Here is a 20,598-nt window from a genome sequence, read left to right as displayed (position 1 = left end):
TGCTCGTTTGTGGTGTTCTCATCATCAAGGAGGTCTTCACCTTCCAGGTTAGCAGCATCGACTGGCTGAGTCATGTTGGCTTCAGCAGGAGCTTTTCCGTACTTCTGGTATAGATCGCAGTGGATCTTGGGGGTGCGACATTGCTTTGTTGGGTGGTTGAACATCCCACATCTGGTACAAGCAGAGTGATCGGGGTTGGTGTGGCGGGTCGGCTTGGTGATGCCTCGACCACGACCAGGACCATAACTGAGGTTAGGTCGGTTGCCACGACCATGTCCGCGTCTACGTCTTCCACGTCCATGTCCTCGGCCATTACCACGTCCATTACCACGTCCACGGCGGTGATCTGAGGATCTATCGGGTTGAACATGGTAGGACTCTTGACGAGAAGCTGGGACAGGAGCCGATCCCGGGGGCCTCATAGCGCTGTTCCTCATAAGCAGCTGGTTATTCTTCTCAGCGAGGAGAAGACAGGACAACAAGTCTTCGTACAATGTGTGTTTCATTGCACGGTATTGTTGTTGGAGCACAACATTCTCTGTGCTGAATGTGGATAATGTTTTCTCGAGGAGATCATTATCTGTCACATCTTCGCCACAGAGTTTCCGGATGGCAACAATACGAAAGAGTTCGTTGTTGTAATCATCTACGGATTTGTAGTTCTGGAACCGAAGGTTCTTCCACTCGAAATCTGCCTGAGGCAACTGGACCATTTTCTGATGGTCATATCGCTTTTTCAGCGCTTGCCACAATTCAAGTGGATTCTCAAGAGTGAGATATTGCTGCTTAAGGCTCGGGGCCAGATGATGGCGTATGTGACATATCGCCTGAGACTGTCCCTTACGGGATGCGGTGTTACCGTCGGTAATACATGCATCGAGTTCTTTCGATGCAAGGAACAAGCGCATGTCTAGGGCCCACTCGAGGTAGTTATCCCCGGAGACGTGAAGGGCCTCGAATTCACATTTCTGAATGTTTGACATCTGAAACATGAGATTGATTTTGTTAGGGATTGTTTTGAGAAAATTTTGAATGCTGATGATGAAACTTTCTATTTTGAGAATATTTCTATTTTAGGAAAGTTTCTAAATTTGGAAAGTTTCTAATTTGGGTAATTTTCTAAATGAGGAAAGTTTCTATGTCGGGAAAATTTCTATATGAGGAAAGTTTTTATATGAGGAAACTTTCTATTAGAGGGAACTTTCTCGGAAATAGTAAATTTTAAAGAGTATGGTTTTAGTTACCCCGAACATGATGTCGGTTTAATAGCTGTGATTTAATCGGTTAAAGCCGAATATAATTTCGGTTAATGAGAACCAGGTTTAGCCGGTTTTAGGCGGTTTAGGAGGAACCCTAGGGGAGCCGAATATGATTAGGGTTTTAACGGTTTGGAAAACATATTTTGGATGTGATTTCGAGATCTATAGGATCTGTGGTCGATGGTTTTAATAATTTCACAAGGACAACAAAAAAATCACGTGAAAAGGACTAGGGTTTAAGCATTATGACTTACGATTTTGAAGATTACAAAATCGTGAATCAAGCTTAGGATTTAGGGTTGATTTTCTTAGTTTATTCAATCAAGTGTTTCAAGCAAGAGAATCAACAATCAAATAAGCTGCAACAAGCTTATTAAACATGAAGAAAATCGAATAGGTTTATGCCATAAACATGGCCAAAAACGGTTGTTAGGTTTTTGTAGATTAGGGTTTTATAAAACGAGTTTAAAACCTTTGAACATGCATAAACTTGTAATTTAAACAATCAATCAACAAGTTATCAATCAATCATCAGAGTATCAAACACTTTCAATCAATTAGAGATCAATTTTTTTTTTATAGGGTTTTGAAGTGTTTAAACAATAGGTTCTATGGCTTTCAGTTTTAGAAGATACCTTTTCCACCTTTGGATTTCTGACAGGCTAATGAAACTGGGAGCTAATAGACCTCAGTTAGCCGCTACAAATTCCAAGGATTGATCACCAAAACTGGAGAAGCTGCTGGTTGAAGAAGGAAAAACTCGGATCTGTTTTTTTTTTTTTTTTCGGTTGATCGTCGTGTACTGTAAGTGTGCGTGAGGGCGCGTCCGACGTTGGATCGACAAACGGTTTTCACCAGTAGATTCGTCTCGTCGAGGGCTTCGATTTGATATGTAGATCGTCTTCTGGTTCCTCACGGTTTGGAAGATATGCGTCTTTTAAGTTTCGACTTGCTTTTAGGGTTTTGGTGGTGGCCGGATTTATTAGGGTTTTTCGCTCAGAGAGTCTTATCGTGCTGATAACGTGTTGTGAAAACTTAGAAACTTTATTAATCACTGGAATGTATATATAGAGTACATAAGGAATCTAGGTTAAGTACAATGCCCTGATGGGCCTAATGGACCGGTATAAGAGTATATATATGATATGTGTTATAACACGTAGATGTTTTATTTTTAATTATTATACTTTTTATAATGGGTTCAATGATTATTTATTTTTGTTCAATACAAAGTTCAAGCTGAGAAGCATAAATTTTTTTTGACTAGAATAAACTATAATGACACTTTAAACAAAATCAGTATGATCAAAGATTTAATCATACAAAACAAACACACCAAATTAACTATTAAAAAGCGAGATAAAGTAAAATGTAACACTAGTTGTGTGACAAGCTTTCTAGTTGTAAAAGTGTAGACCATTTAAACTCCAAAAGTTTTAACTTCCACCATATGATTTAAATCAAGCGAAAAACAGAGTTCCGTTTTCGAAAAAATATACATATATATATGTATGTATAAATAGAATAACTATATACATATATACCAAATTTGGTCTGTTTTCAGCCTTATCGCTTTGAGCTGTAGACGTTGCTGTTAGCCCTCTGATCCATGATTCATCGGACATCGAGCCCCATCACGAGCTTTTTCCTTTGCCCTTTTCAATAATTATTATTTTTCTATACAGAATATTTTTTTAAATATGATTTTTATTTTTTTCATGGACCTCTCTCACTCTCTCTATTTGAGTATTTTCCCAATTTCTTTGTTGTGATAATAGACAGAAGTGGTAGTAGTAGTAGCATCACCATTCACCCAATCCCCAATACTAAAGATTCTTCACCCTCAGAAAAAGCAAAACCTAGAGATCCGACATTAAAGGAAGGTTTCAAGATCGATCTGAGAAACCCCCAATAACCATCATGAAGAGAGATCAAAATCATTTTTTTCAGGGAGATAAGACGATGAAGGAAGAAGACGGCATGGATGAGCTTTTGGCCGTGCTTGGTTACAAGGTGCAGTCGTCGGAAATGGCTGAGGTTGCTCAGAAGCTTGAGCAGCTTGAGGTGATGATGTCTAATGTTCGGGAAGACGATCTTTCTCAGCTCGCCACGAGGACCGTACACTACAACCCATCGCAGCTTTACACGTGGCTCGACTCCATGCTCTCCGATCTCAACCCTCCGTCCTCTGCCGATGATTACGACCTCAAAGCTATTCCCGGTGACGCTATTCTCAATCAATTCGCGACCGATTCTTCTTCTTCTTCGTCGAACCAAGGTACCAACAACAAGCGGTTAAAATGCTCGAGCTCTGATTCCATGGTTGTTTCCACATCTCCGGCGGCGGTGGCCACCACGACGACTGAGCCAACTCGGGCTTTTGTCCTGGTCGACTCACAGGAGAACGGTGTGCGTCTCGTCCACGCGCTTTTGGCCTGCGCCGAAGCCGTACAAAAGGACGATCTAAATCTAGCGGAAGCTCTGGTGAAGCAAATCGGGTTTTTAGCTGTGTCTCAGGTCGGCGCAATGAGAAAAGTAGCTACTTACTTCGCCGAAGCTCTCGCGCGCCGAATCTACCATCTCCGTCCGTCTCGGAGTCCGATCGACCATTCTCTCTCCGACACTCTCCAGATGCACTTCTATGAGACCTGTCCTTACCTCAAATTCGCACACTTTACGGCGAATCAAGCCATTCTCGAAGCTTTCCAAGGCAAGAAAAGGGTTCATGTGATCGATTTCTCCATGAATCAGGGTCTACAATGGCCGGCGCTTATGCAAGCCCTCGCGCTTAGACCTGGAGGTCCTCCGATTTTTCGGCTAACCGGAATCGGTCCACCGGCACCGGATAATTTCGATTACCTTCATGAGGTTGGGTGTAAGCTGGCTCATCTAGCGGAGGCGATTCACGTGGAGTTCGAGTACAGAGGATTCGTCGCCAACACTTTAGCAGATCTCGACGCGTCGATGCTGGAGCTTAGACCAAGTGAGATCGAATCTGTTGCGGTTAACTCTGTTTTTGAGCTTCACAAGCTTTTGGGACGACCAGGTGCGATCGAGAAAGTCCTTGGAGTCGTGAATCAGATTAAACCGGAGATTTTCACTGTGGTGGAACAAGAATCAAACCATAATAGTCCGGTTTTCTTAGACCGGTTTACCGAGTCTCTGCATTATTACTCTTCATTGTTTGACTCGTTGGAAGGAGTCCCGAGTAGCCAAGACAAGGTCATGTCGGAGGTTTACTTGGGTAAACAGATCTGCAACGTTGTCGCTTGTGATGGGCCTGACCGAGTTGAGCGTCACGAAACGCTGAGTCAATGGAGAAACCGGTTTGGTTCTGCGGGGTTTTCGGCTGCACATATTGGTTCGAATGCGTTCAAGCAAGCGAGCATGCTTTTGGCTTTGTTCAACAGTGGTGAAGGTTATCGTGTGGAGGAGAGCGACGGCTGTCTGATGCTGGGTTGGCACACTAGGCCGCTTATAGCCACTTCGGCTTGGAAGCTCTCCACCAATCAGATGGTGTCCCACTGAGTCGATTCGATGGATCAGTAGACCGGTTTAATTTTACAGAAGTTTCGATCGAACCGAGCTGAATACAACTGTTTTTCCCCTTTGTCACCTGTTTCTAAGTTTTGCTAGGTCAGTTATAATCTCGCTTCCGAGATGGACCGTTTTTTTTTTTCATGTGACATTGCAGGGTAAAATACCAAAATGGATAGGCAGATATAGAATTTTGTAGTTACCAAGTTTTCATGTACGTAGTTGGTGGAAATAAAATTATTATTGAAAACAAGGCTATACTATAAGTTCATTGTAATAAGTTTTGATTGATTGGTCGAATTTTATAATAACGAGCCAGTATTCAATCATATGTGCTTAACATTGTGGGCGCACCAGATTATTCTAACAACGCAAGTCGTTTTCAATCGTATTTTTTTTTTCTATTGGAAAAGTACTGAAAAGAAAACCGAAAAGCTATAAATGTACATCTTTTCTGTTAATAATAAATATCGTACAACTTTAACTGCACATAAAGAAAATTCTATTTTTACGAAACAGAAAAACCGGAAATGCAGATGTGTTGTAAAATGAAAGATGAACTTCCTTTAGGAACTTTTATAAGAGATTTTAAAAAAATTCGACAGAGGTTGTAATACACTTCACTCTTTTATAAGAGATTTTAAAAAAATTCGACAGAGGTTGTAATACACTTCACTCGTGAGTCGTGACCCGTTGGTAGATAGTTGGGTGAATGTGACATTTGATCTTTTATGATATCTTACCTGATTCTGAAGTTTTCATTTATTCATATTCGTGGGGTCAATTGATTCAATTATCTTTCTTATGAATTTTACTTAAGTGGGCCAAATAAGTGTTACTGGGCCTAAATCAATAGTCCATTTCATGAATTAAAAATAAAAATACAATATCACTCTGATCAATGGCTTCTTTTCTCTCTTTTTTCCCTGCACCTTTTTTTTACCACACTTTGATTTTCCGGCGTGTCACACTCTTTTCTTTTAAATTTAAGTTTTCTGGACCATCATATTAGATAGTCTTAGCTTAATATATAGTTCAGTAACAAGAAGTTCAAATTCATTTCGTTTTCACTAAAAGTGAAAAGAACAAAACAAAAGCCCAATAGAATAGGCCCATATTCTTACTATAGATTTCAATGAGTCCAACAAGGTTAAGCCTTAACCACGGCGAATCCACCATCAACGGCGAGGTTTTGGCCACTAACGTAAGCAGAGTCATCAGAGGCGAGAAACAGAGCAGCTTCCGCCACGTGTCGAGCCGTGAGCACAATACCTTTCAGATTCGCCGATTCGCTGAAGATCTCCTCTAGCTTACTCGTCTCCGTCTCCGAACCGTCGCACAGCATCGGCGTCGCGATCCCAAACGGCGCGACGCCGTTGACTCTGATCCCATGTTTCCCCAATTCACCAGCAGCCGATCTGACCAGACCCAAGAGCGCGTGCTTCGACGCCGTGTACCCGTGCTGGGCCTTTCCCACGATCTCCGTCACAACGCTTGTGGTGCACACGATTGAGCCACGTGTCCCACTCTCCACCATGACGCGTGCCACGTGCTTTACGAACGCCGCCGCGCCACGGAGGTTGACGGCCATGACTCTGTCGACCTCCTCGAGGTTGAGGTCTAGGATGCTGTATTGCTGCCGCTCTACTACGCCGGCGTTGCTGAACAGAACGTCGATCCTGCCGTGTTTTTCGACGGTGAACTTAACGGCGTTTTTGACTTCCGTCTCGTGTCTGATATCACAGTGGTAGTAGCTGGCTTTGTCTTCCCCAATCGAAACTGCGACGTTTTGGCCCGCTTCGTCTTGCACGTCCACGATGACCACTTTGGCGCCGTGTTCCGTGAACAGCCTCACGGCTTCCGCGCCTATCCCGCTCGCTCCGCCTGTTATAATTACGATTTTGCCCTCCAATCTGCTACATGTTAACAAGTATTTATATCATAAAGTATATGAATCAATAAAAATACGACTCTATCTCTATGTTAGAGACATAATTATGGTGATTCGAGAGAGGAAGAATTTGCCTGCGTCCCGACGACATTGTTGAGGCAACTTCGAATTCAAAGGATGAAGCATTCACCTATTTGGTTCCACTTTATTCGTGTTTTAATCTTCACCTAATGTTTATATGCACATGGCCAGTTGGCCATTCTTAATTTAATCATTCTTTTTGTTAAGATATTAGGTATAAAGATTTTGGCTTTGTTACAAAACAATATTTGTTGACGGCTTTGGTTTTGTAACATAGCTAGAGACAAGCAACACACAAGATACATACGATCCAAAAAAACAGCCAAGAACATTCGGTTATTCGTCATCATATATCGGTTTACCAAAGAAATTGGTTACTTATATTTTTTCGTAATATGTGGATTATATGTATGTTTTCAAATTTTTGGCTAATTCTATGTAGATACATATATCTTATATTCATATGACATTATGACAATACCTGAAAATGAAAATGAAAATGGAAAAAGAAGGGAAACAACAGTTTGTTAGCCTATATAAAGTGGCCAAAAGATAGATAGAATAACCTTTCATCATTTCCGCAACACTGCAACTTAAAAACACATTCCAAAACCATATCCAAGAACTTCAAAACCTCCTAAATCATTTTATTTCTTTCCTAAAAAGTCAGCGTGGAAAGTAAGAGCATGGCCTACAACAAAGACCTAATCCCACCTCTTCTTCTTTACAGCACCAACTACACAACTTCTCAGACTCTTGCTCATTGTACTAAAACCCTACCTCGTATCCTTATATGCTCTCTGTGTCCATCTAAATAATGCTGCTTTGTCTACAAATGTATGTATTAATGTGTACGTGATACATGATTTGCTTGGAATAATACGTTTCAGGCAATACTAACGACATCAGAAATGAGGAGCAGATCATAACCGGTTCCGTAAGAGAACCCAACAAAGAGAGGGAAAAGTACATGCAGTCACGTTGGAATCCCACGCCTGAGCAGATGATGGTGCTTGAAGAGGTCTACAGCAGCGGAACGCGGACGCCTACGACCCAACAGATCCAAGAGATTGCATCTAAGCTCCAAAAGTATGGGAGAATTGAGGGAAAGAACGTTTTCTACTGGTTCCAAAACCACAAGTCAAGGGAGAGACTGAAACGACGCCGTTCTGATCAACAAGGAGAAGTTGCTATCAATAACGTTCATGAAGCAGCACTACGTAAGGGCAATGTGGCTACGGGAAACAAGGATTCATCATCAGGTAAATCTCACAGTTTGAGTATCAAATAATATAATGTTAAGGTTTATTGAGTAGCAATGAATTAATTAGTCCATTCCATATTCATTGTTAGTCTTGAGAAGGAGAGGTGAGCAACGAGTTATTCACACAAAGACTTGCTTCACGTCTTTACACACACACCCACAGGTATTTCTTAATTTATTTTTATTTTATTAATTTCCTAGAAATACTACATATACATGCACAGACACATACATTACAAACATCCGCATTTTTTTTTTTGGTATATTATACAAATGTTTCATGTGTGGATATATGGAAGAGAAGCAAAGAACAATCATAAAGGACAATGAAAGCTTTCTTTCATGTCATGTTGGGAATACTAAGGGGAAAATATCACTTTCTCATAATCGTTTTTTTTTTTTCATAAAGAATCTCAATATATAGACTTAACTTTTTATTTGTGTTTTCTTTTTTTTTCTTCTCCTCATCAGAACAATTATTTTGACAATGATGGGAAGACGGAGGATTATGAAAGGGGGTTGGAGGAAAAAGAAGGCAAGTGGCGAAATCAGATAAACCCAATTAACACTTCAGACAGTAGCAGTAACTACCATGTGATCATTACTTCTAAAAGAAGGCAAGAAGCAGAGCACCACCAGTACAATATGAATGAAGAGGAAGAAACAAGAAAAAGCCGAACGCTAAATCTCTTCCCGGTTATAGAGAACCAAGAGAAACCCGGGGCAACCGGTTTTGCAGAGGAGAACACAAAACCAAACCAGTTGTGCTGCAACTACTATTATTATTACGAGTTCATGCCTCTGATAAACTGAAGCCAAACCCCATGTGAATAATAAAGAGGGTCGGTTGGATTGATTTAATGAAGATTTTGTTGCTTTGTGGAAAAAAGGTTTAAGTGATGCGCATGAAGAAAAGGTGTGAAATAGAGAAAGGAGGTTAGAGATGGAGACGTGTAGTAAATGTTGGGTTAGGTTATAACCGGAATGTGAAGCTTGGAGCATGTTAAGGTTTGTAGCTGAGACTATGTTTCTGAAAGCTTTGATGTTTCGTTGTCTGCGTAAGGAATATATATTTAAGTTTTAGATGTGTCTTGTTAGAGTTATTAAATGGGTGTTTTCTTTGTTCAACTGGGTGTCTTTTTCTTCTTCTGCAATTTATCTGCGACTGTGTCGGAAAGAGAGTGATATGGAGATGGCATTGGAATTAGATACACTATAGATTTTTTTTCCAGTCAACTAACAGGGTCTTTTACACGGTAATTTTCTAGATATATATTGAAATTTAATAGGAGGACATCAATGTCATAATTTTGGATGAAGTAAAAACAGAGGAGCTTTAGGGCTCGGCCATCCTTTTTTGCTGGTCAAACGAAGCTACAAAATTTCAAACAATGTGTGGATAGAATACAAAAGATATCACCAAATATACTCAAAGGCACATATGTAAATGCATTTACTATTAACCTATATATGGATGCCTATGAAGACACATGTGCTTGGAAAGCAAACAAGAGATGTGCAACGAAACTAATTTTTGGAAGTAGTGGATTTCATTACTGAGTGTCTACAATGAATGCATCAAGTGAAGCTTAAAGGGTCTAAAAATACAGGAGTGATAATCAGGACTCTTCCACAATATGACATATAAACTTCATAAAGCTAAATCCAATGTTCATGATAATTAGATTCTCATGACTTTATTCCAGTGACAATAGATCAAAGCAATATCATGTAATCACATCATCGACTTAGCGACAAAAAAAAATCTGACGGAAAAATCTTGTATTTCAACGATAGAAGAAGGGCCATTTTATTCATTGTTACTAAAACATTGGTTCTAGGAAGTGTAGTAGATTAGACAGATCCTAATTCAGTAGTTAAGACATTCACATACAAGAAAGGACAATTGCTAGGAAGAAAGGTAGAAAAAGGTACTTTGGAAAGCAACGAAGCAAATGGACACTATACAAATCTTACAGAAATGCCACATTCACTTGCAAGAATCATAAAGAGTATAATGAGAAGAATTTATAAGTTGATTTAAAATACTTATTCAGAGAAAAAAAACAAAAAAGGAACCGATCAATGTACAAAACTTTTTTGTGCAGCTTTCTTCTTCCCCTAACCCTACATTCAACCCAACACTAGACACCAAATGTACAAAACGCAAACGCTTCAATCTACAAAGCACAAAAGAACATCTAAAATGCTATCCTCATCGCCCAGAAACAAAGGGTGGGTCTTGGTGGGAGCTTATCTCAGTTCCTCGTTTTAGATACATCAGCTTCAATGTGTCAAAAAATCTACCCCAGGGAAGAATGCTTGGCAGGGCCCTGCAAGCGTAGACTAGTCCTCTCTCTATGGCTCTGTTTGAGTGGAGACGTGGCCAAATAATTGAAAGAATTAGCAATACAGTGAAATTAAATAATGAACCAGATTTCCGAATCTCTGGCAACAATGTGTCAGGTGGTTCCTGTAGTTTTGTTCCTGCGGCACATACAGTCAGGGCAAGGAAATATGTAAATGGAGTCGCTAGACCGTTTCAGCTCAAACCCCTTGGAGTCACTATGGGACCTCATATTTAGCATTTGCCGTTTAAAACTTCTCCATCTGCCAGTGAAACCAGAAACAGCCATTGAGGAACCAACCAGATACTATTATTAACCAAAAAGCAAGTATGTAGGTGGAACTGGAAGAGATGAGATTTGTTACCCCAACTTGGGATTGTCAAAGAGTATGGCCAACTTTCGTTTGTCTGGCCGAATCGTTTTCGAATGTCCTCCAAACAAATACCTCCGATGCCCCATGAGGAAATGAGGGAAGTTTCCACCTTGTGTTGTCACAAATACCTCACTGTGGAGACACACTGTGTAATCTAGTGCAGCCATTCTCGAAGAGAAGCTCTGAACACAGACAAATAATTTTATGTCAGAAAGAATCAATCACGTGGATGAGTAAACAGTGGAAGATCACGAAAACCACAAGCAGACCTTAAAGGGAGCCAGTTCTTCCTCAGACGCAAGCATCTCCTTCGTCTGTAGATTAGGGAACATCTCGAGTAGTGGAGCCATAGTTCTATTCGCACTATATATCGGGCCAGAGGCCAGGTATATATATGTGCTTTTGTTGAAGCCCATTCCTCTAAGCATCAAACCCACCTGATAGGTGTACAAGAAAGAAAATTGAGCTAACAGGAACTAGTTACTCTGTTTATATCATTGCTCAAGGGTTTTCCCTTTCCACACTACTCTGGTTATTCCACAGCTATGGATGAATATAATACAAAGATATTCTCGTAACGTTAACTTTATATAGACCACATTTGTAGATAGTGGAGCAGTGTCCAGAATCAACAGAATTATGCTAACCTCTAAAGGGGTTAAAGGGCATTTCCCATTGAGTCTGATAGCTCCTGGTCGTATCACGCGGCCCGGTTTTGTGAACTTCCCTTTCCATCCCCGTTCTCTCGCCGCAATCATGTCTTGTTTTTCTTGGTTGCCACCATCAAATACACAACAAGAGAAAGCTACCATATCCTGCACACATGTTCTTATAATGTATCATATCTTTATCCTCAGACACAGATATGCTTTCAGTATTATATAGCCATGATAGGTACTAGGGGCAGATTTGTGAAGCGTTTCTCCTTTACAGGAAACAAACCTCTTCAAAACGAAGATGCACAGAAACGTACTTCCCGGCGTTGTTGGCACTAAGCTCCTTCATTTTTTTCACCAGTGTTTCTCCTTGGGTCAGTATCGGTTTTGCAAATCTCAAAGCTACATTATTCGCCAAACATCTAAATCTCTGGACAGCTTTAGGAGCATCAAAGGAAAGTCTATTTGCAAATGGGGAAATCCTTATAACCCTGTGCCATGAAAAGAAACAAATACCTCAAAAACCTGTATCCTAAAACAGAATTAAAAATCCCTAACACAAAAAAACAACAACTTTTATTAGTTAAGAACACGCTATGACTCACTTTTCTTCAAGTAGCTTTGGCAGGACTGAGTCTCGGTAATAGTGAGTGGGTGCCCATGCTTTAACTCTGAAGTTGTAGACATTTGTTAAGTTATAGTCAAAACGCTCCATTAAGTATTCAGGAACTGAATCGACCACCCGCACATCATTTGCTAAGGTACTGACAAAGTATTCTTCATCATAGATGTCCCCAAATTTACTGCAAGGAAAGCCCTTTGTAAGAAAATAGCTGAAAAAGAGATGGCATTGATGGATTTACAACCCCAGAAGAAGATAAGAAAATCATCTGAAACCTCGGATCTTTCCAAATGCTGTGATAGTGAAAGTTGGGAATTACAAGGGTCGCATTAAGGTAGCCTGCCACAGCAACCGCATTGCATATCTAAGCAAAACATGGGAGAGACAAGTCATCAACTTTAACTTAAACAAGGTCGCCAGACACAGGCAAGAAGGCTAGAGTGAAACAAATCGAATAATGCTGTAAGATGAAAAGATAGTTAAAAACCTACCGAAGTCCGCTGCTGATTCAAACCTCCATTTGCTTCAATGAATATGAAACCATTTGACTCAGGCAAAACTACAATTGTCAAAAGACACACAGAAAAAGAAAACCTCATTGATTATGACGCAAGGCCAGTGTAGTTTCTTTCATCAAATTGAGTACGTTTTAACAAGAAATGCTTCACCAATGATGTAACTTATTACATAGAACAACAACACCTTAGAGGAAACTACAAAAGCTAAGTAATACCTCCATTAGACTTGGTCACGCATGGCTTCCATTCCACACCTTTATAGGAACGTTTCCAAATTGTTGAAATCTAAAATGAATACAATTTCATTGACGATAGGTGAGAAAGGATAGCGTCTAAAGAGCAAGTATCTTATTATGTTGCAATGCTAGCTATAGAGAATCAAGGATATGGAATAATTCAGCCCTTTACCACCGAATCGACCAAGCAAAAAAAAAAAAAAAACAAAACAAAGAAAATGTTCAACATTGCGACATCGAGAGATGAATGAATCACTACGATATCACAATGCCCGCATTCTCAAACGGGTTTTTACGAAAGCGGGGAAAAACGGAGGCAAACCTCACCGCATCAGCCGTGGTATTATCAGCGTCCATCTCCGATCGGAGCTTAGCGTAAACCTGCGGGCTTCTGTAGACGGATCCCGGCGCTGGACGGCGAGGGATGATGGGACCCGCATAAAACGACGCCGTGCGCATGTGAAACAGCATACAGGAGATGTAGATGAGAGGAGCGAAGAGTAGAATTCCCTGACGCCGGAGAAGAACCGATAGGAGGATCCAAGAGATGCGGTGAGCGAAGGTCCGACTCTGTTGTACGGATGATTTTGACCGGCTCAGGCAGAGACTAGGTGACGCCGGCGGAGAGGTGGTGGAATGGTCGCTTCCCGGAAGCCGGATTTGAATCGACGGATCTCTCTCCACCTGGGAAATCATGGTTTCCCTCCTCCTTCGCCAAGGAACTACGCCATGATTAAAAATCCTTGCATTGCAACAATGTCAGGTGGAAAACGCCGATTGGACAGATTTTTCCCGGCGACGGAGAAACTATGAAGTTAGGAGAAACTATTAAAGAGTTTTTTTTTTATATATATTTCTTGAGCACTCGTGCGGTGGAAGCGTGATCGATCACATGCAATTCGCACTTTCTTTTCTCATATATTTATTGGATTCTTCTGTGTTTTAGTTCAATGAATCTTTCTCGGGGTCATTTTCATTTCCCTTTAAATGGAAAACTCTTATTACTTAGAATTCAATCCAGTTACTTAGAATTATCAGGACGAAAGGCAATTATCCAAAATTAGGGTCGAGGGCTACAACATTTTTGGGTAAAAAAAGACGCTTGAGACAAAGACTTACATTCAAAAGAAGAAGATATTTGAGTCAATCAAACTATATGCCGTACTGCAGCTGCGAAAGATAATACTTAAAATGTATACCTAAACGTAGACGCAAAACATAACCAAATTACGGGGGAAAAAAAAACACAAAAGACTAGAATCACAAGATGCAATGCAGCACAATGGTTTTCGTTTTCTGATGCCAATTCAATTTGGAACGATTCGAATGAGATTAAGATAGTCATTTAAGATAAATTTCAATGATAAACGATAAACTCCAACCACAAGGTTAAAAGATAACTAAATTGTAAATGACTTTTTCATCTCCGTAACACAAACGCCAACAAGAACACTCGCAGTTACTTATAGCCATTTTTAATCCTCGTGCAACGTTCCCAAGACGTCCTCGTCCCGGAAGAGATGGTACCTGCGTCCATCACAAACAACCAAAAGTTCATTACATGGGTCTAATTTTACATTTTGTAACATCAACAAGTTTTCACACATAAATCATTAATATGTAACTACATGTATTGTGTTGAGACTGGCATTCTTTTCACTGATCAAAAGTTTTAACACCAATCAGATTACTCAGAAATGAATTACAGAATTTCCAAATCCTTCACGATTTTACAGGCAAAATCCCTTAATTTTCCATAGTCTAACTATCTGAAAATGAGCTACCTAAAGACATCAGCGATCATGTTGATAAAAATCAAAAGACTTATGAAATTGATCAATGCTCTCAATGTAAAATTAAGAAGGAAGCGAGATTGACATACTCGTTCTCTCCGAGCTTGACTTGTGTGCCGCCATACTCTGGAAGAAGAACAGTGTCGCCTTCCTTAACCGAAACCGGAATCAATTTCCCATCCTTGTCCCTTGAACCAGGTCCCACTGCAATCACCTTGCCCGAGTTGAGCTGAAATCAACCGGAAATGCTCATCGTTTCAGATCTTTTGATGCCAAATCAGAAGATCGAATCGTAAAACAAAAACAGCTCTTACCTTGGAGGATTTCTCTGGGAGGAGAATGCCACTTTCGGTTTTTGCAGGCTGGATGACTCTCTGCACCAGGATGCGGTTGAACGTTGGGACCAGACGCTTCATCATTTCTGAATTCTTCTATCGGATCGAATCGGATTTCTAGGAAGAGAGACGGAAGGCTGATGATTCTTCTAGATCTTAGGGTTTAGTGGAGCACATAAAGGCCAAGGGTTTTAGGGATTTCTCGCACGTATTTGGGCCTATAATATCTTTGGTAAAACTTAATGGGCCTACCTCATTTTCAGACGGTGTCGGACTATTACTTGAGGCGCCACATAACTGCAGGTGAGGATTAACAAAACGTAATACCGTTTGTGTTTTTTCTTCACAGACATTAAGTTTTGGTTTAAGTGTACAATTTGAAACCTTTTCAAACTAATCTTGTTAAGGATGATTGTCTTCAATTCGATTTGGAATGGAAAAGGGGACCACCCATGATCGTGTACTTGATGAAGACCTGGGATGATTATAAGCTAAGCCTTTCAAGTGTTGGCTTGCTTTTTGCTTTGTACATCATCTAAACTCTAAAGTCTGATCCTATGTGTTTATTACATTGTGCGCGTACATTTCATGCAGACATGTTTTTATATTTCTTGGTGAGGAATCTCAATAGTCCATCGCCGTACAAATGAGGAAAAAGAGTACACAACAACTTGGATAAGTACGATATGCCCGAGTTCGACTTTGCAATAAACAAGAGTAGCTACACATCGACGCTTCTAGCCGCTTCCATCGAGTTGGCCTTGAGAGAGAAGGTGAGCCATGTATTGCTGCATTTACAACCAAACAAATAAAAAACTCTCAACACTTGGTTTGGAACTCAACACATGATTCTACAAACATTTCTATCAACATATGGAGACACCACAAAGTCAGCCTAAACCTAGTTTTCATGGAAACTGACCTTCAAACACATATATCATCCAAACCATAGAGACTATGTTAAGCTCAATTAAGAACCATAGAGTAGAAATGTTGAAGAAACTTACAGAGTGGTAAACGTATGGAGATTTTCCCTGGCGCTCAAAATGCTTAGCCATTATGCAGAATTCAACAGGACCCCAATCCTCAGATTCATAGCAATTCCCAAGCGCCGCTTTGTACAGCTTCACACCAAAACCAACTCATCAGTTTCACACAACTAAATAATCACAGAGAACAAAATAACTCTAAACGACACCTCAGATGTCTGTGTGAATTGAAACAAGAGATAACCTTAGCTGTGTCGGTCAGAAGTTCAGTGCCGGCAGGGTAAGATGCATAAAACTGATCTCCCCTGGAGAATCCTGCTCTTGTTCTACAAAACATTTCGAATTCGTACATTAAATTCAACAAGACCTCACCTCAAAAACTTCAACGAAGAACCCAAGACAAAGCTGAGCAATCAACACAAAAAGGCGGCAAGATCATCTACGAAGTTGAAAAGGAAGAACAACCAAATGAAGAAAATCGAGATCCGAAGCTAAAGTTTGAAGCATTACGTGTTGTTTGTATAAAAGAATGTGAGTGCGGCAGTGAAGCAGTAGAATCCAGCGTAAGAGACAACCCGTCGTAGCTTCTGGATCTTTAGAATCTCTGTGCAAACATCCAAGACCATCATCTTCACCTCGAAAACCGAGTAAGAATCGAAAACCTCTGGAAACTCTCTCAGGAATTATATCGAGCACCTTGTGATCACTTTAACAAATTTCACGCATTACAAATTGAGAACCTCTCGCGAAAGTTGACTCCTATTTGTCCAGCATTCTTGTGGGGCTAGCTAAGCTTTTTTATATTGGGCCATTAGACTTGCAGTATAAATTATGAAAAGCATTTAAAAAAGCCCACTAATAATTTATTCATGTTTATGCAATTAAGTTAGTAACCACTAGTTGATAAATAAAAAGAAAAACCAAAACCAAAAATAATGTTATCAGCTACGTTACATTTGTTGTTACAAGACAAATCACAAAAGTATGTTTTGCAGTCAAATAATACAAAGGGAGAGAATTATGTCAAGCCACGAGCTAGTGGCAATAATGAGGCACGTCCCTACAGTCTTCTTCTTGCTCTCCACTTTCCTCCTCGCCGTCTCCGTCGAGTCTCCTCCGCCGCCACTATTTCCCGATGAAGCTCTCCCCACTAAATCCGGCTACCTTCCGGTTAAACACGCACCCGGCTCCTCCATGTTCTATACCTTCTACGAAGCCCAAAGGCCAACCACCACTACTCTTGCTGACACTCCGCTCCTCGTGTGGCTCCAAGGCGGACCAGGCTGCTCTTCCATGATCGGCAACTTCTACGAGCTAGGCCCTTGGCGCGTGGTTTCACAAGCCACCGAACTCGAACGCAATCCCGGTGCCTGGAACCGCCTCTTCGGGCTACTCTTTGTGGATAACCCCATAGGAGTCGGATTCAGCATCGCCGCTTCAAAGCAAGACATACCGAGAAATCAGAGACAGGTGGCAGAGCACCTGTACGAAGCGCTCGTTGAGTTCACCGAGCAGAATCCAGGTTTTGAACACCGACCGGTTTACTTTACCGGCGAGAGCTACGCCGGGAAATATGTCCCTGCCATTGGATACTATATCCTTAAAGAGAAACCCAACGGGAAGGTGAATCTAAAAGGCCTGGCCATTGGAAACGGGCTGACCGACCCGGTGATCCAGATCCGGACCCATGCGGTCAACGTATATTACTCGGGTCTTGTCAACGCAAAACAGAGAGAGGAGCTGGAGAAAGCTCAAGAGACATCCGTGGCTCTCGTCAAGGCCCAGAAATGGCGTGAAGCAGCAGACGCTAGAACCGAGCTGTTGAAGCTAGTGGCCAATATGACGGGACTCGCGACGCTCTACAATACGGCCCGGTCGATTCCGTACAGGACGGACCTCGTGGTGGAGCTGATGAACCAGAGAGAGACGAAACAGGTTCTTGGAGTGAGCGAAACGGTGCGTTTTGAGGAGTGCAGTGATGAAGTGGAAGAGGTTTTAAGGGAAGACGTGATGAAGAGCGTCAAGTTCATGGTGGAGTACGCGTTGGGGAGAACCAAGGTGTTGCTGTATCAAGGTATGTTGGATCTCAGAGACGGTGTCGTTTCGACGGAGGAGTGGATGAAGACTATGAATTGGTCGGGGATTGGGATGTTCTCGACGGCGGAGAGGTTGGTGTGGAAGGACGGCGACGGTGATATCGCCGGGTATGTACAGAGATGGGGGAATTTGACCCACGTGGTGGTTTCAGGAGCTGGGCATTTTGTTCCGACAGACAAAGCTGTTAATTCGAGGGATATGATCGAAGGTTGGGTTTTAGGACAAGGCTTGTTCGGTGGTGGAAATGAAAAGCAGACATTTTCGTCGAGTTTTACGGAATCTTTGCGAGTTAGACTAGATTCTCAAACGTAGTGGAAGATCAGAAAATAAGATTCTTGATTGTACTAGTTGGGTTTTGTGTCACTGAATAAGAGTCTGATTCTAATTGTTCGTTGAAATTTGCTTGTACGGCAATCGATAAATTTGTTCTCAAATTCAACTATGTACGAAACGTAACTCAATTTGAATGTAATTTTGCTCCTGGGTTTTATCATTTGCCTGTCTTTTTTTTTCTTTTTCTGAAACGTCCCCAAAGTATGGTTGACTGATATTAATTTTAAAGAAGACTAAAACACACAAATTCATGGATTAAAAAAGAATGTAATGGCGATTGGAGGCGGGATTGTGATTGAGAATCAAAGTGAAGAGTAGAAAATACCCAAACACAATGAAAGCACAGAGAAACCCGTACTATGAAGCCATTTTCGTTTTAGGGAAGAAGACGAAGGGCACCCCGTAGAAAACCTACAGGTATTTCAGAGCTATCGATCAAATCTCTCCCCTTTTTTATTTGCCTCTTCCCCATTTCATTATTTGTGAGATTAATATTCGTGCAATCGGGAGAAAAAAAGAAACATATAGAACGAAGCCTCTCTGCTTAAGATCGAAACCAAACTAATCGGAACTCTAAAGACGGCTCTGCCTCAATCATTCTACCTCGAAGCTAACTATATATATAGTGCGATCGCGGGACAGTTAGGGCTGACGGTAGTTGTTTAAATTGGGCTTACTTCAACTTGTGGGTTTCGAGTTAGCTAACTTTATAAGCCCATTGAGCTTAAGTGTCAAATCGGCGTCTATCATTTGATTGCTCATCCCACTTCATTATTTCTTAAATATTATTTCTTAAATCGAGGCTGTTATTATATTCCTTCCGTTTCATGAAAAGTGTTATTCTCACATTTTTCACACAAATTAAGAAATAAGATAAAAGGTCATTTATACCCTTATTAATTTACAGAAAATGACTCTTAGAATTATATTTATAATTAATTTTCTAAATTTATTAAGGTTAAAAATGGTATTTTATGTTAAAAATTACATTAGAATTCTAAAACGACATTCTTTTTGAAACAAAAAAAAAGTGTCAGAACGATACTCTTTATGAAACGGAGGGAATAATTAAGTATGAAAATTAAACCTTGATTAATTAATCATAGGGGCACCGTCTCGTCGTTTCTTCTAAGAAAAAAAAAACATAAACAAAGGAGTGGTCAATGGACATACAGTATAATTATTGGTTGATAACTGGGAGTAGAGAGATAGTGCAATGCATATGACATTTAACAATATAACCATATTAACTCCGATCATAATTAAATTCTTGATATGCATAATTAAAATCTTGAATGTCCGTGTCGACAATTCTGTAAAAGACGTGTAGCTGAAATTGAGAAGAAACAAAGGTGAAATTGGAAGGAACGTGAGTAATGCGGTCCCATCGATGCTGCGAGAAGGCAACGCGCTAATCATTTATCTATTTTTATTTCTTAATAATACTGCCAAAGCAAACCTTAGCCGTTTTTTTTCTAAAACTTATCCAAATATTTCCCTTATAAATAACGAATACCTTGTCTCCTGAGCAACAAGAAGAAATAAAAATGGAAGCAACACTACTGATCTCGTCGTCGCCACTCAGATCCCACCCATTGTTGAGCTCACAAAGGATCGCCACCGGAACAAAGAGAAGAAAGCAAACCACCGTGTGTGGCTACGGCAACTACTACTACAGAGGAGGAAGAGTGGTGGACGAGAACATGGTGGTCCTTAGGAAACGGATCCATGAGATGAAGATGGTTGAGAGGAACTATGAACCTCCTTCTCATTGGATGCACTGGGAGAAGCGTTTCTATTGCAACTACGACGCTACTATCTGTGACGCGCTCTCTCTTCTCCAAACTTTCCTCATGAACTCTCGTCCCAGCGTTGCGTTTGGAACGCTGCTTCTTCTTCTCGTTAGCGTTCCTGTCTCCACCGCCGTCTTTGCGTCTCGCATCCTTGACATCGTTATTTGGCTCCTGGATGCCACTCACGTAGGATGATCGTGTACATGTTGTATTATGTTTTCTCGTAATCAACTGTTTCCTTTCCTAAGATAACAACCAACTAACAAGGATTGTTGTTCAAAAATAATTAGTAGTTTGGTTTGGTTTGGGAAAACAGAGTAGTAGATATAAAAAAGCGGGAATGACAAAGTATAATATGCACTTAAGACAGCTTAGTAGATATAAAAAATAATCTTCAGAGAAGGGTCATTTCACTGGTTTCAAGAGAGGAACACTTACGATGGTTAATCACTATCTAAACTTCTTGACAAAAG

The 20,598-nt window shown here is 40.7% G+C and overlaps 8 protein-coding genes across 8 annotated transcripts; 4 read left to right on the top strand and 4 right to left on the bottom strand.

The window, feature by feature from the left end:
* Positions 1-3,016: 3,016 nt before the first annotated feature.
* On the top strand, positions 3,017-5,087 carry LOC18993374 (DELLA protein GAI). Its single transcript, XM_006416895.2, has one exon. It carries the CDS (start codon positions 3,180-3,182, stop codon positions 4,785-4,787), a length of 1,608 nt encoding a protein of 535 aa, XP_006416958.1. The 5' UTR covers positions 3,017-3,179; the 3' UTR covers positions 4,788-5,087.
* Positions 5,088-5,915: 828 nt separating this feature from the next.
* LOC18993373 (short-chain dehydrogenase reductase 3b) lies at positions 5,916-6,894 on the bottom strand. The gene is made up of 2 exons (XM_006416894.2): positions 6,822-6,894; positions 5,916-6,709 (listed from the first exon to the last, which is right to left on the bottom strand). The coding sequence occupies exons 1-2, from the start codon at positions 6,836-6,838 to the stop codon at positions 5,947-5,949; spliced, it is 780 nt and encodes a 259-aa protein (XP_006416957.1). The 5' UTR covers positions 6,839-6,894; the 3' UTR covers positions 5,916-5,946.
* Positions 6,895-7,454: 560 nt separating this feature from the next.
* Positions 7,455-8,845, top strand: LOC18993372 (WUSCHEL-related homeobox 6). Its single transcript, XM_024152298.1, has 4 exons — positions 7,455-7,533; positions 7,659-8,030; positions 8,122-8,195; positions 8,504-8,845. Exons 1-4 carry the CDS (start codon positions 7,455-7,457, stop codon positions 8,843-8,845), a joined length of 867 nt encoding a protein of 288 aa, XP_024008066.1.
* Positions 8,846-10,071: 1,226 nt separating this feature from the next.
* On the bottom strand, positions 10,072-13,571 carry LOC18993371 (O-fucosyltransferase 4). The gene is made up of 10 exons (XM_006416892.2): positions 13,113-13,571; positions 12,765-12,834; positions 12,523-12,590; positions 12,307-12,395; positions 12,015-12,212; positions 11,696-11,900; positions 11,401-11,568; positions 11,023-11,190; positions 10,745-10,935; positions 10,072-10,642 (listed from the first exon to the last, which is right to left on the bottom strand). The coding sequence occupies exons 1-10, from the start codon at positions 13,479-13,481 to the stop codon at positions 10,495-10,497; spliced, it is 1,674 nt and encodes a 557-aa protein (XP_006416955.1). The 5' UTR covers positions 13,482-13,571; the 3' UTR covers positions 10,072-10,494.
* Positions 13,572-14,068: 497 nt separating this feature from the next.
* Positions 14,069-15,078, bottom strand: LOC18993370 (10 kDa chaperonin, mitochondrial). Its single transcript, XM_006416891.2, has 3 exons — positions 14,893-15,078; positions 14,668-14,807; positions 14,069-14,312 (listed from the first exon to the last, which is right to left on the bottom strand). The coding sequence occupies exons 1-3, from the start codon at positions 14,995-14,997 to the stop codon at positions 14,261-14,263; spliced, it is 297 nt and encodes a 98-aa protein (XP_006416954.1). The 5' UTR covers positions 14,998-15,078; the 3' UTR covers positions 14,069-14,260.
* A 361-nt stretch (positions 15,079-15,439) lies between these two features.
* On the bottom strand, positions 15,440-16,671 carry LOC18993369. Its single transcript, XM_006416890.2, has 4 exons — positions 16,413-16,671; positions 16,147-16,228; positions 15,921-16,037; positions 15,440-15,701 (listed from the first exon to the last, which is right to left on the bottom strand). Exons 1-4 carry the CDS (start codon positions 16,529-16,531, stop codon positions 15,651-15,653), a joined length of 369 nt encoding a protein of 122 aa, XP_006416953.2. The 5' UTR covers positions 16,532-16,671; the 3' UTR covers positions 15,440-15,650.
* A 163-nt stretch (positions 16,672-16,834) lies between these two features.
* LOC18993368 (serine carboxypeptidase-like 50) lies at positions 16,835-18,492 on the top strand. Its single transcript, XM_006416889.2, has one exon. It carries the CDS (start codon positions 16,887-16,889, stop codon positions 18,309-18,311), a length of 1,425 nt encoding a protein of 474 aa, XP_006416952.2. The 5' UTR covers positions 16,835-16,886; the 3' UTR covers positions 18,312-18,492.
* A 1,367-nt stretch (positions 18,493-19,859) lies between these two features.
* LOC18993367 lies at positions 19,860-20,527 on the top strand. The gene has a single exon (XM_006416888.2). The coding sequence runs from the start codon at positions 19,880-19,882 to the stop codon at positions 20,318-20,320; it is 441 nt and encodes a 146-aa protein (XP_006416951.1). The 5' UTR covers positions 19,860-19,879; the 3' UTR covers positions 20,321-20,527.
* Positions 20,528-20,598: the final 71 nt, after the last annotated feature.

The sequence above is a fragment of the Eutrema salsugineum genome, unplaced genomic scaffold (assembly GCF_000478725.1).
Source record: "Eutrema salsugineum unplaced genomic scaffold, Eutsalg1_0 scaffold_5, whole genome shotgun sequence".
NCBI classification, from domain to species: Eukaryota; Viridiplantae; Streptophyta; class Magnoliopsida; order Brassicales; family Brassicaceae; genus Eutrema; species Eutrema salsugineum.
Note: the sequence above shows the minus strand (reverse complement) of the source record. Positions and strands in the feature narration are given on the sequence as shown.

What these genes read in the sequence shown, in the direction of transcription:
- LOC18993367 (XM_006416888.2), top strand. Translation starts at nt 19,880, where the DNA reads ATGGAAGCAACACTACTGATCTCGTCGTCGCCACTCAGATCCCACCCA.
- LOC18993374 (XM_006416895.2), top strand. Translation starts at nt 3,180, where the DNA reads ATGAAGAGAGATCAAAATCATTTTTTTCAGGGAGATAAGACGATGAAG.
- LOC18993372 (XM_024152298.1), top strand. Translation starts at nt 7,455, where the DNA reads ATGGCCTACAACAAAGACCTAATCCCACCTCTTCTTCTTTACAGCACC. An exon ending in AAACAAGGATTCATCATCAG is followed by an intron (nt 8,031 to 8,121) that starts GTAAATCTCACA and finishes ATTCATTGTTAG; the next exon opens with TCTTGAGAAGGAGAGGTGAG. An exon ending in CTTTACACACACACCCACAG is followed by an intron (nt 8,196 to 8,503) that starts GTATTTCTTAAT and finishes TCTCCTCATCAG; the next exon opens with AACAATTATTTTGACAATGA.
- LOC18993369 (XM_006416890.2), bottom strand. Translation starts at nt 16,531, where the DNA reads ATGATGGTCTTGGATGTTTGCACAGAGATTCTAAAGATCCAGAAGCTA. An exon ending in TTCTTTTATACAAACAACAC is followed by an intron (nt 16,229 to 16,412) that starts GTAATGCTTCAA and finishes AATGTTTTGTAG; the next exon opens with AACAAGAGCAGGATTCTCCA. An exon ending in TTCTGACCGACACAGCTAAG is followed by an intron (nt 16,038 to 16,146) that starts GTTATCTCTTGT and finishes TTTGGTGTGAAG; the next exon opens with CTGTACAAAGCGGCGCTTGG.
- LOC18993370 (XM_006416891.2), bottom strand. Translation starts at nt 14,997, where the DNA reads ATGATGAAGCGTCTGGTCCCAACGTTCAACCGCATCCTGGTGCAGAGA. An exon ending in TCCCAGAGAAATCCTCCAAG is followed by an intron (nt 14,808 to 14,892) that starts GTAAGAGCTGTT and finishes GGTTGATTTCAG; the next exon opens with CTCAACTCGGGCAAGGTGAT. An exon ending in GTCAAGCTCGGAGAGAACGA is followed by an intron (nt 14,313 to 14,667) that starts GTATGTCAATCT and finishes TGATGGACGCAG; the next exon opens with GTACCATCTCTTCCGGGACG.
- LOC18993371 (XM_006416892.2), bottom strand. Translation starts at nt 13,481, where the DNA reads ATGATTTCCCAGGTGGAGAGAGATCCGTCGATTCAAATCCGGCTTCCG. An exon ending in CGTGACCAAGTCTAATGGAG is followed by an intron (nt 12,591 to 12,764) that starts GTATTACTTAGC and finishes TGACAATTGTAG; the next exon opens with TTTTGCCTGAGTCAAATGGT. An exon ending in GCCCTTTAACCCCTTTAGAG is followed by an intron (nt 11,191 to 11,400) that starts GTTAGCATAATT and finishes TACACCTATCAG; the next exon opens with GTGGGTTTGATGCTTAGAGG.
- LOC18993368 (XM_006416889.2), top strand. Translation starts at nt 16,887, where the DNA reads ATGTTTTGCAGTCAAATAATACAAAGGGAGAGAATTATGTCAAGCCAC.